This window comes from Ipomoea nil, unplaced genomic scaffold (assembly GCF_001879475.1).
Source record: "Ipomoea nil cultivar Tokyo-kokei standard unplaced genomic scaffold, Asagao_1.1 scaffold1250, whole genome shotgun sequence".
Classification (NCBI taxonomy): Eukaryota; Viridiplantae; Streptophyta; class Magnoliopsida; order Solanales; family Convolvulaceae; genus Ipomoea; species Ipomoea nil.
Window position 1 is genome coordinate 2,385,894 of NW_017617678.1, and position 15,694 is coordinate 2,401,587.

Sequence of the window (15,694 nt, forward strand, 5' to 3'; positions counted from 1 at the left end):
AGTGGGTGTTGTTGTGGGTTGGCGGCCTTCTCCTCCTCCTCGAGTCAAGTCCTCCCTCAGTACTTCAACCTCTTGAGGTGTTGATGGACTAATCGGTATGTTAATGACATTAGCCTCTCGTCTACTCGGTTCTGCATCCTCTGGAATAGGGATATATTGAGCTTGTTGGGTTGTGTCGTCCACTCGGCTGTAGAGAACTATCTGCAACTGATTGGTTGCCTCTTCAACTACTCGGATTGACTCATCGGCAACTGGTAGTGTTGCGTCCTCAGCCTCTGGTACTATTATATATAGTACTACTATTCTATTTTGAAATTAATAGAATAAAGAATTTTTATTTATTTATAGTAATATAATTTTTGTTTAATATTTTACTTATTATTTAATGTATGTATTTAATTTCAATTTAAAATTTATAATCGAATGGATGTCTTCTTACCTTATTATTTATACTAATTATATTAAATAATCTCTTAAAATAGAAGAAGTGACTATTTTTTGTAGTAAGTTTTCCATTTTAATTACACCGCCACCATTAATTTTTTTTCAAAAACATACTTTGGCCTTGTTTGGTAAAATAGTTAGTTTATCAGTCAATTTTAACTTATTTAACCACTATTAGTTGTTTGATTTGGTTAAAAAATCAATATAAGTGTTTGGTTAATTAACTTTTTGTAACTCCAAAATGCTAAAATTCAAAAAATTGCTTAAAGCAACTTTTACAATTAGCTTTTTGAGAAAAAAAAATTATACTAAACAACTATCAGCTAACAGCTAATTTACCAAACACCTTTCTACAATCAGCTAATGTTATCAACTAGTTATACTCTCTAATTAACCCAATCAGCTAACAATTATCCGCTAACAGTCATTTACTAAATAGGACCTTTACCTTTCTTATTTTAGCTATCTTTGTTTACTATTTATTGGTCAAATTATTTCATTCTTTTTTACTTTTTAAATAATTTATAAATTTACCAAACACCTTGTGCTCAGATTACATGTAGTGACCTCTTCTATGTGGGAGGTCATAAGATCAAACCTTAGTGTGCTTCATTGAGGTCATAAGATCAAACCTTAGTGTGCTTCATTATGTTGAGAGAGTATTGTTGGAAATAGTCCATTCAAAGGACATCATTTTCGGACATAATTATGTGGCAGCATGAATTGTGCTAGTGTGTGGATGTGGCTGCTTGAATGTCTCTTAGTCCTGTACTATAAAAGGGGCAGCCCTCCTTTGTCTAAAACACACCAAGAAGAAATATCTTCTTCTTCATTCCTTCTTCGATACTAATATATATTATATAATATATATTATAATATATAATTCCGTGTTTGCCTGTTCAAGTATGAGCAATAGTGAGGTTCGCCTACGTGATTGCTAGTGCAAGCTATCCGTAGTAGGTCTGTGTAGCCTGTCGAAAGCGTGTCAGGGTTCTAACTGCACCGTTACCGGGCAAATAACGCTTTTAAGGTAGTGTTATTGTAACACGGCACAGATTTCCTTTCAACCATACACCAATAGTATCCGTGCTTCTTAAAAGGCTTCCAGATCGTGCGTTGACATTGCTATTTTCCCCAACAGTTAAAAGCGTTATTCTGCAACAGTCAACCTTTAGCATTATGGCACCTTCTGTCATACCGGATCTATCAAAAATCACCGCGCTTGATGGGAAAAATTACAGCAGGTGGGCTAAAAGAATGCTTATTCTTTTTGAACAATTAAAGTTGGTTCACGTGCTATATTCAGTTGCACCTGAACCTACTCCAACAGTGTTCTCTCCCTTTGGTGCTACAAAAGCTAACCATAATTCTGATTACACTCCGGGTGAAGAATCGAGAGAAAGCACTCCTGAAATAGATTATATTCCGGGTCAAGAACCGGGTGTAACTCTGATGCAGTTTAGAAATGACAATGCGGCAGCCAGAGGATACCTTCTGTCTCAAATGAATGACGATTTGTTCGACATCTATGTCAAACAAGACTCGGCAAAAGTCATTTGGGAAACACTGTCAGAAAAGTACGGTTCCAATGAAACTGAAAATCAAAGTGTCAGAACTGTCTACAACAAAAGGAGTAGAAAAATCAAGAAGTTCAAAGGAAGGTGTTTTACATGCAAAAAGCAAGGACACCGAGCACACCAGTGCTACCATCACAATGGCAAAACTAGCAAAAATCAATCTGACAGAGCAAGATGAGTATTGAGTCTCTTTAAATAAGTAGTTATTTTTGAGTAACTATATTTGCTCTAGTTCTAAGGGTTCGCGTGAAGTATAATTATCTTAGTACTGAATTCTAGTTGAGTTGTCTAGATTTTGATTACTTGGTAGTACTTACTTCTTTAGTATGTTGAATACTAATGACATTGATTGAAATAATATGTGCATAGATATTGCTCAAACTTTTTATTAAAATTATTTATATAAAGAATAAGAGCATATATCATAGGCTTCAATTGTAATTTAATGAGAACATGGGAAAGTCATCCTTCTTGAACACTCTGTCTAGGAAGATGGTTTTTAAGTAAACTTCGGTTTCACCACTCGACCTGGGAGTACTTAAGAAGTAGGGTGTTGATCATGCAGGCTAGTTAGAGCGCCACTTGATCTTCACCTGAAATGAGGATGACTTTCATATGTTGCTAATACAATCAAAGCCTTGCAATATAAGTTGTACTGTTGAAGTACTGCAATAGTAATATTGATCTGCATCCTATGAATGCTTTATATGAGTTTTAAATTCCTTGAGGGAAGGAAAAATTGTGCTAGTGGCAACTCTGAAGTCTCATTGTTGAGAGATATTCCGAATAAATATGAGCTTAAACATATTCCTTTTGTATGAGATTAATTTCTTATAAGAATATGATGTGAAATTTGTGATTATGTTGTTCAACTTGATGTAGCATGTGGACAACATTATTTCCATGGCTTACTAACAATGAGCATTTGTATATATATTATTTAAACTCTTGGTTGAGTCATATTGAAATACCTATAATTCCTAGTTAAAGGGTAATTGTGATCAATTGAGATAACCAAGTTTGGTGAAATATATTCAATTGTTGAGCTTGTATCAGGCAGAGTGCGAAGTTTCTATAATGCTCCACAAAGCAAATCGGCCAAACTCAGTCTACAAAGGAGCCAATGTTGGGCATCAAAGATCAGTCTGGGTAAGAGATCAAATACATTTGACAAAAAAAATATTTGCAAGTGTTGCATTGTGGGGGTAATAAACTCCTTATATTTTCATCAAAAGTTTCTCTGTGGTATTGAGAATAATGATGAAAGAGAATGTTTCATGTTAAACATGAAAATCTCAAGGGATTATTTACGAGTAAACGAAGTACTCGTCAAAGTGCATGTAAGTTTGGTCAAGAGAATCAACTTACTTGAGGGCTAATTATGAGGATTAGTTACTGACTCATTGGAAGGACTTAAAGTCCAAGTGGTAATGAATTCGTGGTGGATCCCACTTCTGTGGTCAAACGAAGCCATGAAAAGAGTTACAAAATAGTACACTAGTTGGTCATTCCAATAGTGTGTGTACTTGTGAGGTTGAGCTACAACTCTTAATGAATTCATAACTCTTTGAGAAAGGGTGATTTTGTTGAGACAAACCTAATGAATTCACCGCATAATGACATGAGTACAAAGTGCTCTTGGTGCCTTATACTCAATTGGGATGGTCTATGTTGAGATAGATCTAAAGAGATCCCTAACTTGAGTGGAAAAGGGCTAACCGCCTCTTATGAAAGATAATGGGGTTATCCCAAGAAGCCGAGTGGCTAAGAAACATGGTGATAACCGTGTAATTGTGGGGGTGTCCAACACCTTCACCACATTGTGATTCACAAACTGTCATTTCCGTTGCCAATAACAGTGCCTATGATAGAAAGAAAAGACTTACAACTGATTTATGTCTTTAACTACTCTATAAGCCTTTAATGGTGGTCTATACCAAGATAGACCTGATAGAGTTAAAAGTCTGTATTGAGATGGACTTCACAAGACGTAAAAATCTATAATGTTGTAAGACTTGTCAGAGTTAAAAGTCTATGTTGTGATAGACTTTGACAAGGTATAGTAGAAGTCTATATTTGAGACAGACGTAACATTCCTTAATACTAAGGGTGTTCATAAGAAGTCAAAGAGTTTGACTTTTGTAGGACCTGCCTTTTGAGTTGGTGTGTGCATTCGAGTTCAAAATTTATCTAATCGGTGAGTTCAAGATTCACATCACTCCCGGGAAGAAAATTACTCAGTGTCACTACGTGTCAGTTCAAGTTCTCAAACACTGACATTAAGATCAACTCATTTGAATTGCTCAGACATTGTTGCCTCCTAGCCTTCTGCTTTGAATGTGTGGGGGATTGTTGGAAATAGTCCATTCAAAGGACATCATTTTCGGACATAATTATGTGGCAGCATGAATTGTGCTAGTGTGTGGATGTGGCTGCTTGAATGTCTCTTAGTCCTGTACTATAAAAGGGGCAGCCCTCCTTTGTCTAAAACACACCAAGAAGAAATATCTTCTTCTTCATTCCTTCTTCGATACTAATATATATTATATAATATATATTATAATATATAATTCCGTGCTTGCCTGTTCAAGTCTGAGCAATAGTGAGGTTCGCCTACGTGATTGCTAGTGCAAGCTATCCGTGGTAGGTCTGTGTAGCCTGTCGAAAGCGTGTCAGGGTTCTAACTGCACTGTTACCGGGCAAATAATGCTTTTAAGGTAGTGTTATTGTAACACGACACAGATTTCCTTTCAACCATACACCAATAGTGTTCGTGCTTCTTAAAAGGCTTCCAGATCGTGCGTTGACATTGCTATTTTCCCCAACAAGTATATTTGAACAGACTTTACAATGTAGAGTCAGTAGCATTAAAAAAAATTGTAAATTTAACAATTTTTGTTTAATAATATTTTTAAAATTCAAAATTTGTAGTTGAACATGTGGGCCACTCTGTAGGCAAAATAGCAAATGATGATGAACAAGTCTTCTACTTTCCAAATTCCAATCGTTCAAACAGCACGCCCTATAAAAGGAGACTTCCGTCTTCAGTTTTTACCTCACACGTTTTGTCGTAGACGAAAATACTCACCAGTACGAAAAGATTCAGCGTGGGGCAGTTCCAGTTTTCAATTTCCTTCCGGCCGCCTTATTTCAGTAGATATATGCTTTCTTCTCCATGGCTTTCCTCTCCGGCCTCTGCGGGTGCCTGAGGCGGCGACTCGCACGAAGCCGCGGCGACGGTGGAGATGAGGCGGACAACGACGGAGGAGATGACTCGCCGGACTTGTTTTTCGACCTCCGCTCTCTCCAGATTGCCACTAACTTCTTCTCCGACCTCAACCAGCTCGGCCACGGCGGCTTCGGCCCTGTTTACAAGGTTAGTTAGGTCCAGTAATTAACGTTTAAATTTCAGTGGAAAAATCCAGCTAAGATTGAAAGCGTTTTCTGGAGAAACAGTCATTGGCAGCTACGCCATTAATCTCGTAGTTGGCCAACAATTATTCATTAATAATGTTGACTTACTTGACTAGTCTTCCCATACATATATAAATGCAATTAATTAATTGCAGATTGGTCATTACGAAATTGTGATTATTTAACTAATCTGTTGATCAAGTCAGAACCATATAACACACATTGATGTGGTATGTGAATCAGCTTCCCACTAATTAATCAAATGAAGCTACTGTTAGAAAGAGTAAGTTTTGGTTTAAATTTTGTGGTGATTGAGACCATCTTCAAGGGGCACCAAAATGGAGAAAAAAAGCGTGTTTTTACTCCAATTGGCGCGCCATTGCACCAAAATTTTGGTGCAGCATTAACACTGAGCGCCATATTTGGCGCTGCACTATTCATCCTACGGACGCACGCCATTTCTGGTGCAGTAATTTATTTCTCATTTTGTCTTGTTTTGTTCTTGAACTTTTTTTATAATTCTTTTTGTATTTTTTTTATATATATATTTACATATTTTGTTAAATATTTAAAAATAAATGGTATATTATTAAAAAATTATATCATTTGAAAGATCATCAAGACTATTAAAACAAGACTAATATTGAATATAATTTAATTAAAAATTAAATTACATAAAACATAATTAAAATTTAATTACATTAAATTACAGCTATATGTTATATTAAAATAATAAATGTATAAATATAAACTTTTAATTTATAAGAATATAAATTATTTTAGTGTAGGTATAAAATTTGGTTTAAATGGGTTAGAGATGAAAAAAATTGATATAAGAATATGTTGGAAATATTTCTTTTTGTGTAAAATTTGGTGCAGAATTTGGTATTTTGGATTGGAGATGGTCTGAGAAAGGTTCAAGTCTAATTTAGCATGAAGTATCAATGTACATAATGGATTAACATAGAAAATGAAAAATGTTTCTACTTTCACTGGGGGAGATTTGTGTTTTAGTTTGTACCATTGCTCCAATGGAGGGAATTGAAGTTATAATAACCTGCAAAAGATTTGATGTGTGAAGGATTGGTTTTTCCTCCTGCTATTATAGTCCTTTGCTGTTGCACTCTGTCTGCTCATGTATAGACAATCTTTCTGAATATTTAAGGTTACACTAGCTCCTTTGTTGTTGTTAGGATCAGGGGCTTTCCACTACGCCAAAAGTTATAGCTAACTTTATTTTCTTATACCACACATTTTCGAGTCATGACCTGTCTCTAATATCACTTGTTAGGATTAAGCGCTTACCGCTGCGCAAAAAACTATAGCTAGTAGCGAAGGTGCAATTTTATTTCCTTATACCGCCACACATTTTCGAGTGCGCGCTGGATTTGGGCCTTTACCGGCCTCCGCCCAACAGTAGAGTAATGGGACTTGCAAAGGATTAATTTTTCTCTTCTCCGTTTATATCTTCGGTCCAATGACTCAATTGGTGCTTTTTTTTTATGCGTGCCTATGGGCAAATAATACCATGGACCAGGGTTTACCTTGCATTGTAGTTCCTGGTCCAAAAATGACCTTCAGATTCTGTATCTATAGTTGACACATTCTGTATTTACAGTTGATAATTTCTCTGTATCTGTAGCTATCATAATATGTGTCAACAATTATGTAGCTATCATATTATGTGTCAGCAATTATTAAGTTATTTGTTTACATGTACAGAAACGGTTAATTGTAGGTACAGACTGTGTTAACTGAAGGTACATAATTGTTGTATTAGAGTTCACAATGCAATATGAATCCTGGTCTATGATATAACAATTGGTACCTATGTAACTGCCTTCTTTCTTTATGTTTCCCTTTTTTTTAATGGTTTTGTTACTGTTTCTTGCCAATAAAAATCAGTTGAGCTCAATTTGTTACTGCACATAGAGGTCCAGGCTGCTGTTTTAACTCTTTTATGTGAGGTTTTATTTACACCTTTGTATGCTTCTGACTGCACAGGGATTGATGCCAAGTGGCCAAGAAGTAGCTGTTAAAAAGTTGTCATTAAATTCAAGGCAGGGAATAAGAGAATTTACTAATGAGGTGAAACTATTATTGAGAATTCAGCACAAAAACTTAGTTGTATTGTTAGGCTGTTGCATAGAAGGCCCTGAGAAGATGCTTGTATATGAATATCTACCCAATAGGAGCCTGGACTACTTCCTTTTTGGTAAACTTAACCCTCTCTGATGCAAATAAGAAACCGTCAAGCTAGCATGATATGAGACCTAATTAGTTATAATTTCACAGATAAGAAGAAGGCTGCATCTTTAGATTGGACTACGAGGTTTCGAATTGTCACTGGCATTGCGAGGGGTCTTCTCTACCTACACGAAGAAGCTCCCGAAAGAATCATACATAGGGACATCAAAGCCAGTAACATATTGCTGGACGAGAAGTTAAACCCGAAGATCTCGGATTTTGGTCTGGCTAGGCTGTTTCCGGGAGAAGACACCCACTTACAGACGTTTAGGATTTCCGGTACACAGTGAGTATCTCTTTCGGTTTCTTCCAACGTGCTTCATTTTCCCGGGTGGTGTCTTGACTTTATCCCTTATCTGATTGCAGTGGCTATATGGCTCCAGAATATGCAATGCACGGATATCTGTCTGTGAAGACAGATGTATTTAGTTTTGGGGTCTTGGTACTAGAAATTGTGAGTGGAAGGAAGAATCATGAGGGGAAGCTTGGTGCAGAAAAGGCGGACATCTTAAACTATGTGAGTTTCATCCAACATACTTGCCAACCTTAACTCTTTCCTTAAACAACCAAACCAAACATCTTATTCGTTATTAGTATATGTTGGGCTGAGGCCAGTAAAAGCCAAATCTAACACCCGGTAGCTGGAGGATTGTTGGGCAGATGCCGGTAAAGGGCTTAAAAAGGCCATCTCAAGTCCAGCACTGCACCTAGCATCTCGAAAATGCGCCTTACTTACCAGTTATATCTTTTGGCGTAAGTGGTAAGCGTTTGTCCTAACAAGTGGTATTCTAGCACCCGGTGGCTGGTGGATTGTTGGGCAGAGGCCAAGTCCAGCACCTAGCGTCAATTATCCCTTTTGGCCTAAGTGGTAAACGCGTGATCCTAACAGTATATATTGTTTACTGTTCCTGCAGTCCTGGACACTTTTTCAAGCACGGAAGACGCTCGAGCTCGTTGACACCAGTCTCGAGAGCTGCGATCCTGATGAAGCAGTGATGTGCATTCAGATTGGATTGCTATGCTGCCAATCGAGCGTATCAGATCGGCCCGATATGAACACTATCCAACTCATGCTTTCGAGTGATTCATTTACGCTGCCAAAGCCAGGGAAACCTGCAGTACATGGGCGTATAGGGAGATGGACTACCACGAGTTCAAGTGGTTTTACTAAGAACACAAATGGCAGTACGCAAACGGGTGCCACCAAGTCTTCTGGGGGTGGTAGTTTTGCTGAAGACTACTCCAGGAATTCAATGTCGTATTCTTCCATGGATGAAGGAAGGTGACGACCTTCATTTCTTGGGCTCTAAAGGGCTACACTGTATATTAATCTTCATCATATCCTCCATTCTTTCCAATTCTATTTATTATACGATTGGTTTTGTGTAATATTGTTTCATGAGATGGATATCAAATGCTCTGTATATAATATGGAGTACTTGTTAGTGAAAGAGTAATGTTTTTTTTTATAGGTTAACAAATTACTTTAAAAAAAAAAGATAAGTAAATAGAGTTAATATCATCTGGGTCCTTCAAGTATATAGTGATTTTGTCACGTTTAGTCCTAAACTTTCAAATTGACCACCTATGGTCCTTCGACTTTCAAATTGTTACTATTTGTGGTCCAAGTTAATTATTAATGGTCCTTCAACTATCAAATTTTAACTAGCCATGATCTTTCTAGGAGGACTACAATTGGTTAAATTTTGAAAGTTGAAAAATCATGAATGGTAACAATTTGAAAGTTGAAAGACCACATGTGATCAATTTGAAAGTAGAACTAAACGTGACAAAATCATTATGCTTGGAGGATCTCATATGGCATTAACTCTTAAGTAAATATGTAATACTTGGGAACTCCATATTAAAATGTTACATATTTGTTAAAATATTACACTGTAAAATATACACGGAGTATATATTTGAACAGGTCCGCTATACACAGCTTATATTGGTTTATTTCATTATGATCATTTGCTGATTAGAGTCACAAGGCTAGATTTTAGTGTACACTTTTAAATAATAGTTGCAGGTTTCCTCATTTCTCAAAAAATTATTTTATATTTGCATGAAATAGTTTTATACACCCATTTTATATCTATTATATTATTCCTCCGCATAATTATAAATGCTTGGAATGTCGGAATAGACAGTACTTGGCCAAGACATTTGTTTGTTTTTTTTCCCTTTGGCAAATTCTTCATGTGGGACCGTCCCACTCAATCCATGAGATGAATTAGACCATAAGAATTTGAGTTTTATGATATATTGACTTAATATAGTATTATTTTTTGTAAACGGTCTAAAGAAGTTTGATTATATTTGTAATTCTCCTATGTAATGATACTTTACTTTTTGTAAATTATTCATTACGGAGTACATTTTTCTATAAAGTATTATATATAAAGATTAAACTATTGATTATATCTGCAATTCTATTATGTTATTTTATTTGTCTCATTTTGTCTGTTATATTTATTGTTCATTGGTTAAATCAACTCTTTCTTCATTCTTATTTTCTTTAGTAATTTTAATTATTTTTAAATTTTATTTTGTTTTGTGTTTAATACTCCATAGTATTTCTAATGTAGTTTCTAAATATATAAATTTTATATACTAATACTAAACTTAATATTATAAAAAATTGAATTAAAAATAACTTCAATCAAGTGTCGCTAACCGAACCAGACAAACAAAATGGGTCGAAGAGAGTATTACTTTATTTATGCAAATTGTCTATTACAGTTTTGCTAAAAATAAAATACTATATTTATGATATAAATTATTGTATATAATGTTTAAAATATTGATTATATCTACAATTATGTTATTTTATTATTTTATTCCCTATAAATGTGTATTACATTTATGTTATAAAGTACTATATTTATGCTATAAAGTATTATATATAAAACTTAATTTATTTATTATATCGGTACTTCTGTTTTGCTATTACTTTATTTCTCGCAAATTGTCTATTACAATTTTGCCATAAAGTTTATATTTATGATATAAATCTAAAAACATAATAAGTGTGAATGAAAGTTATACCCCTGATTTATGTCAGATTTTTCTGTTAAGTTTTTTTGTACATTATGCTATAAAGGTTGTACATTAAAATATTTTGGACAAACATACCCCTACCGTTATAACTTCCGTTATCTTTTCCACTATTGTTACCATGCACATGCATCCACCATATATTTTCTTATCTTCTTCATTAATAATAATATATACACATTAAATATTTGAGTTAAATGTTAATTATTACATAAATGTAAATATCAAATTTATAAAAATGATTTACATTATTATTATTTAGAATAATTTAAATATCTAAAATCTAAATAAATTTAAAATTTTAATATAATGTATTAATATTGGGCACCTATTTTTTGCGCATCGCGCATAAAAAATACTAGTATTATATATAAGGTTTAAAATATTAATTATATTTGCAATTCTATTATATTATTACTTTATTTCTTACAAATTATTTATTACAGTTTTATTATAAAGTATTATATATAAATTAAAACTTAAAGTATTGATTATATCTGCAATTATGTTATTATATATTTGAGTTAATCAACGATTTGGTCCCTCAATTATTAGCAAACTGTCAATGTAGTCCCTTAATTACTTATTCATCAATTTGGTCCCCGAAAACAATTATTTTTAGTCGATTTAGTCCCTCTGGCCGTTGATTTGGTCCCCGAAAATAATTATTTTTAGTCGATTTAGTCCCTCTGGCTGTGTACGGAAGACGGCCTGAGGTACTAAATCGACTAAAAATAATTATTTTCAGGGACCAAATCGATGAATAAGCAATTGAGGGATTACATTGACAGTTCACTAATAATTGAGGGACCGAATAGTTGATTAACTCTATATATTTTTATTAGATCCAACAACTCTCACGATAGGAGACCATCCCTTTCACTTTTTATTTGGTAGAAATATCCTCTTTTTGAACTTAAAAATGGTTGAATTTCAAACTTTGACTAGACAACGAAACCCTTTAACTTTAATGAGGTAGGAAAATTGATTAAACTACTCTTGGGTTGTTTTGTTAATTGTATGTTGTTATTATATATACATATTATTTAATGTATCTCTAAATATATTGTTATTATTATTAAGTGTAAAGTTAAAATTTTGAAAGGAAATTATTATATATATGAAACATGGTCCACACATTGTTGTGTGGATCATAATAAAGACATTTGTAATATATTAAAAATACATTATTTGTGTATTGATTGTGCATTATATAAAACTAGTATTGTACCCGTGTGATGCACAGATAATACTTATACATAAATAACTTCAGTATTTTTAACATTAAAGTTATTTTTTGTAAAAGTTAATGATTCTGGAAATTTACATGTAAGAATAAGAGAATATGTAAAACTAAAAGGAGAAGTTGGTTAAAATTGAATTGAAATTACAAATTATTGAACACTTCATGATAAACAACATTTGTAGTTGAAGTACAACTCGTATCACCTTCGTTGCCAATCAAGATCTTTAAACCGTTCGGGTTGCTAACTCTTGAAGCAGCAACATACAATTGACCATGTACAAAAACAGGTTTCTTCAGCAGTAGTCCTACGTGAGATAGCGCCTGTCCTTGGCTTTTATTAATGTTCATTACATATGACAACATAAGCAGGAATTGCCTTCTTTGGAATTTGAAATGCAATCTTATATCAGTTGGAGTCATCGACATCCTTGGTATCAGCACCCTAGTCCCGCAGTTGTTACCAAAAACTATCTTTTCTTGTACAACATGCTCCGATAATTTGGTAATGACCAGCCTAGTACCGTTGCATAATCCCATTGAGTGATCGATATTCCGCAATAACATTACAGGAGAACCCACCTTAAGTGTTAGAGCATGGTTGGGGATACCAGATGCTCGCAACCCATTTAGAAACTCTAGAGTATGCACATCTGCAAGGATACCGTCACTTGAGTCAGATTTACAAACTGTGTCGCAACTAAAGTATGTCTTGCTCTTAGCTACATGCAAATGACTCATATACTCGTTGATGGAGGTAACCACATCAAGAGTTGGGGCCAATATTGTGTGACTTTCTAGATACTTATGATCGCATCCACCATTTTTTAACATGGGAAATGTACTATCTACAATTGTGGCTATGTGGTCACCTGTAGAGGGCAACAACATATTCGGTGGACTGTTAACATCTGCATAACCATCATTCGGTCCACCCGTTGTTCCATCTCCAGTGAATGCAATCCATTTTGCAAAATCTTCAACTTGTTGTAGATCAACACCAAGCTCCATCCTATTCAATCTTAGATTCTTTGTTAATCTAAGAACTTTACATGTATCCCAAAGATAAGAAGAATTAATAGTAGCTCCTACAATGTCCTGTCTAGTACCTTTAGGTATGACAGGCAAGATTTGTCTAAAGTCACCCCCAAAGACAATAGCCTTACCACCAAAAGTTTTATCATCACTCAATGGATCACGGAATCACATCAAATCCCTCAGTGTTCTATCTAAGGCCTTAAAGCAGTGCTTATGCATCATCGGTGCTTCATCCCAAATTATTAACTTTGTTTGCACAATTAATTCTGCAAGGTGGCTACCTTGATTGATATTACATGTTGAATCTTCATTCAAAGGTATTTGTATTGCAAATCTAGAGTGTGCAGTTCTGCCTCCAAGCAAAAGTAATGATGCTATGCCACTTGCAGCAACATTGATAACTATATCACCTTTAGAACGCAACTTTGCAGACAACGCCCTCCAAAGAAATGTCTTCTCGGTACCCCCATAGCCATATACAAAGAACAAACCACCATTATTCAACAATACATCGCCCAAGATTGTTTCATATATGTTCATCAGTCAATTGCTTTTTCATATGATGCGTAGTATATTTGCAAACAAATAATACTCGGAGTACGTGTTATCGATCCACATGGAAGTGGTTGTATCAAGCACTAGTTACTAATTTATTCATTAGAGCTAATCCTAACAATTGATTGGATGATTGGTTGCATAAAATAAATAAAATAAAGCAGAGATTCAGGGTTTTGAAAACAATAGAGAGAAGATGAGATTCCTGGGATTCAAGTGTTTAATCACCTAGTGCCAAATCTTAAGGACAAAATTAAAATCTAGATTTAACAAGTGTGAGGATGCAAGGTGGTATAGAGCTACTCTCGTGGTCACTAACACTAGTGAATTTCCACTCTCGTGGCTTAAACACCCAATAAAACAAGATCAAGCATCATAAATTCCTAACTACTACCATCTCTCGATGCGCAATATCAAGAATTAAATCCCCCTAATAAATTACCCTTTCTCAAGGTGCAATTCTGTGTGCCCTAAGTTATGCCCAACTCTCGCTGTGACACAAACAAAGCTATGAAGCAAGTAATTAGAGCCCTAAACTACTAGCAACAAGAATATAAAACACAATTGCAACACAAGCTAACCCAAATAATAATATATTAAAGAAACTGAGAGCTTAGGCACATAAGTTCATAAACACTTTTACCCAAGAATATCTAAAGAATTTAGCCAAGCATGGCTAAATTATACATAGCAAATAATAATAAAGAATTACAAATCATCAAAAGAGTACAAGAATTAACCAGACGATTTTCTCAAATCTCCCTAGTCTTCTTCTTGATCCCCAAGACAACTTGTGGCTCTTGATTTCTCTCTTTCTTGTCTCCAAATATCTCTGTATTCTTTGAATTATCTATTAGGGTTGAGGAAGGTGGGCTTTTATAGCTGGGATCAAACCCTGGAGGAAAATAGGAAAATTCCACGCGAAAACGGGCCGAAACGCAGTGTAGGGCCGCATTCATGCTCGACGCGTCGAGCACCTTCTAAAAATCCCGGAGGCTGTTTCTAGACGGGTTCGACGCGTCGAGCATCAGGCTCGACGCGTCAAATCCTGAGGCATCGTTTTTTTGTCTGCTGCTTCTTTGCGCTTGACGCGTCGAGCTCGGGTTCGACGCGTCGAGTCCCTTAGGCCCCAAACTTGTCATTATTCTCGACCGAAACCCTAGAGAAATATTATCACACTATTCTCTCAGCTACGCTTAGTCTTTTCACTCATAAAAAGCATCCTAAATATTTTACCCGTCGAATGGCACCCGACGCCCATAAAAACCAACAATAATTTTAGGAGTTAATATCCAAAATGGTCCTCGACTATAGTGGTTTTTCTTAATTTCGTCCTAAACGACTTTGGTGACCTAATGTAGTCCCAGATTTTTGTATTTTTACTCAATTTAGTCATCCGTTTGTTATTTCGTCAAATTCGTGTTAAATAAAGGGACAATTCAGTAATCTCAATATTATTATCTATTTACTCTCAGCCCTACGAAGTGTGAAATTCCTCTTTCTTTCACAAATTACTCCCAGACCTGTGAATCAAATTTTATATTCCCCGGTTTGGGAATAATTCGTAAAAGAAAAAGCGATTTTGCACTGCGCAGGTCTAGGAGTAAAGAAACTCCAATATTAAAATTATTGAATTGTCCCTCTATTTAACACCAAATGGATGGAATAACAAATGGAGTACTAAATTGAGCAAAAACACAAAAGTCTGTGACTATATTAGGTCACCAAAGTCGTTTAGGACGAAATTGAGAAAAATCATTATAGTAGAGGACCATTTTGGATATTAACTCATAATTTTAGTATTACATGGGACTTAATAATTACCATAAATAATTATTAATAACTGTCAATTTATATTAGGCAATTATATTAATAATTAATTAATAAGGAAAGTATAATTTATTTTGTATTGTTGACACATTATTTTTACTAATTTTGGTTTAATAATATTATTATACCTTAATAATAAAAATCCTACCTAATAATTTTAGTATGAGTTTATTATCGAAATGGTCCATCGACTATTGCAAATTACCAATTTGGTCCTCTACAATTTTTCATACCCAATTAAGTCCTCAACTTTGAAAATGTTAACCATTTTGATCCTCCATCCAGT

At 34.7% G+C, this 15,694-nt stretch overlaps 2 protein-coding genes across 2 annotated transcripts; one reads left to right on the forward strand and one right to left on the reverse strand.

Annotated features, from left to right (window-relative positions):
* The first annotated feature begins 5,055 nt into the window (after positions 1 to 5,055).
* Positions 5,056 to 9,156, forward strand: LOC109184211 (cysteine-rich receptor-like protein kinase 10). Its single transcript, XM_019334270.1, has 5 exons — positions 5,056 to 5,397; positions 7,440 to 7,650; positions 7,731 to 7,968; positions 8,049 to 8,199; positions 8,597 to 9,156. The coding sequence occupies exons 1-5, from the start codon at positions 5,197 to 5,199 to the stop codon at positions 8,966 to 8,968; spliced, it is 1,173 nt and encodes a 390-aa protein (XP_019189815.1). The 5' UTR covers positions 5,056 to 5,196; the 3' UTR covers positions 8,969 to 9,156.
* Positions 9,157 to 12,129: 2,973 nt separating this feature from the next.
* LOC109184141 lies at positions 12,130 to 13,563 on the reverse strand. The gene is made up of 2 exons (XM_019334184.1): positions 13,320 to 13,563; positions 12,130 to 13,094 (listed from the first exon to the last, which is right to left on the reverse strand). The coding sequence occupies exons 1-2, from the start codon at positions 13,561 to 13,563 to the stop codon at positions 12,130 to 12,132; spliced, it is 1,209 nt and encodes a 402-aa protein (XP_019189729.1).
* Positions 13,564 to 15,694: the final 2,131 nt, after the last annotated feature.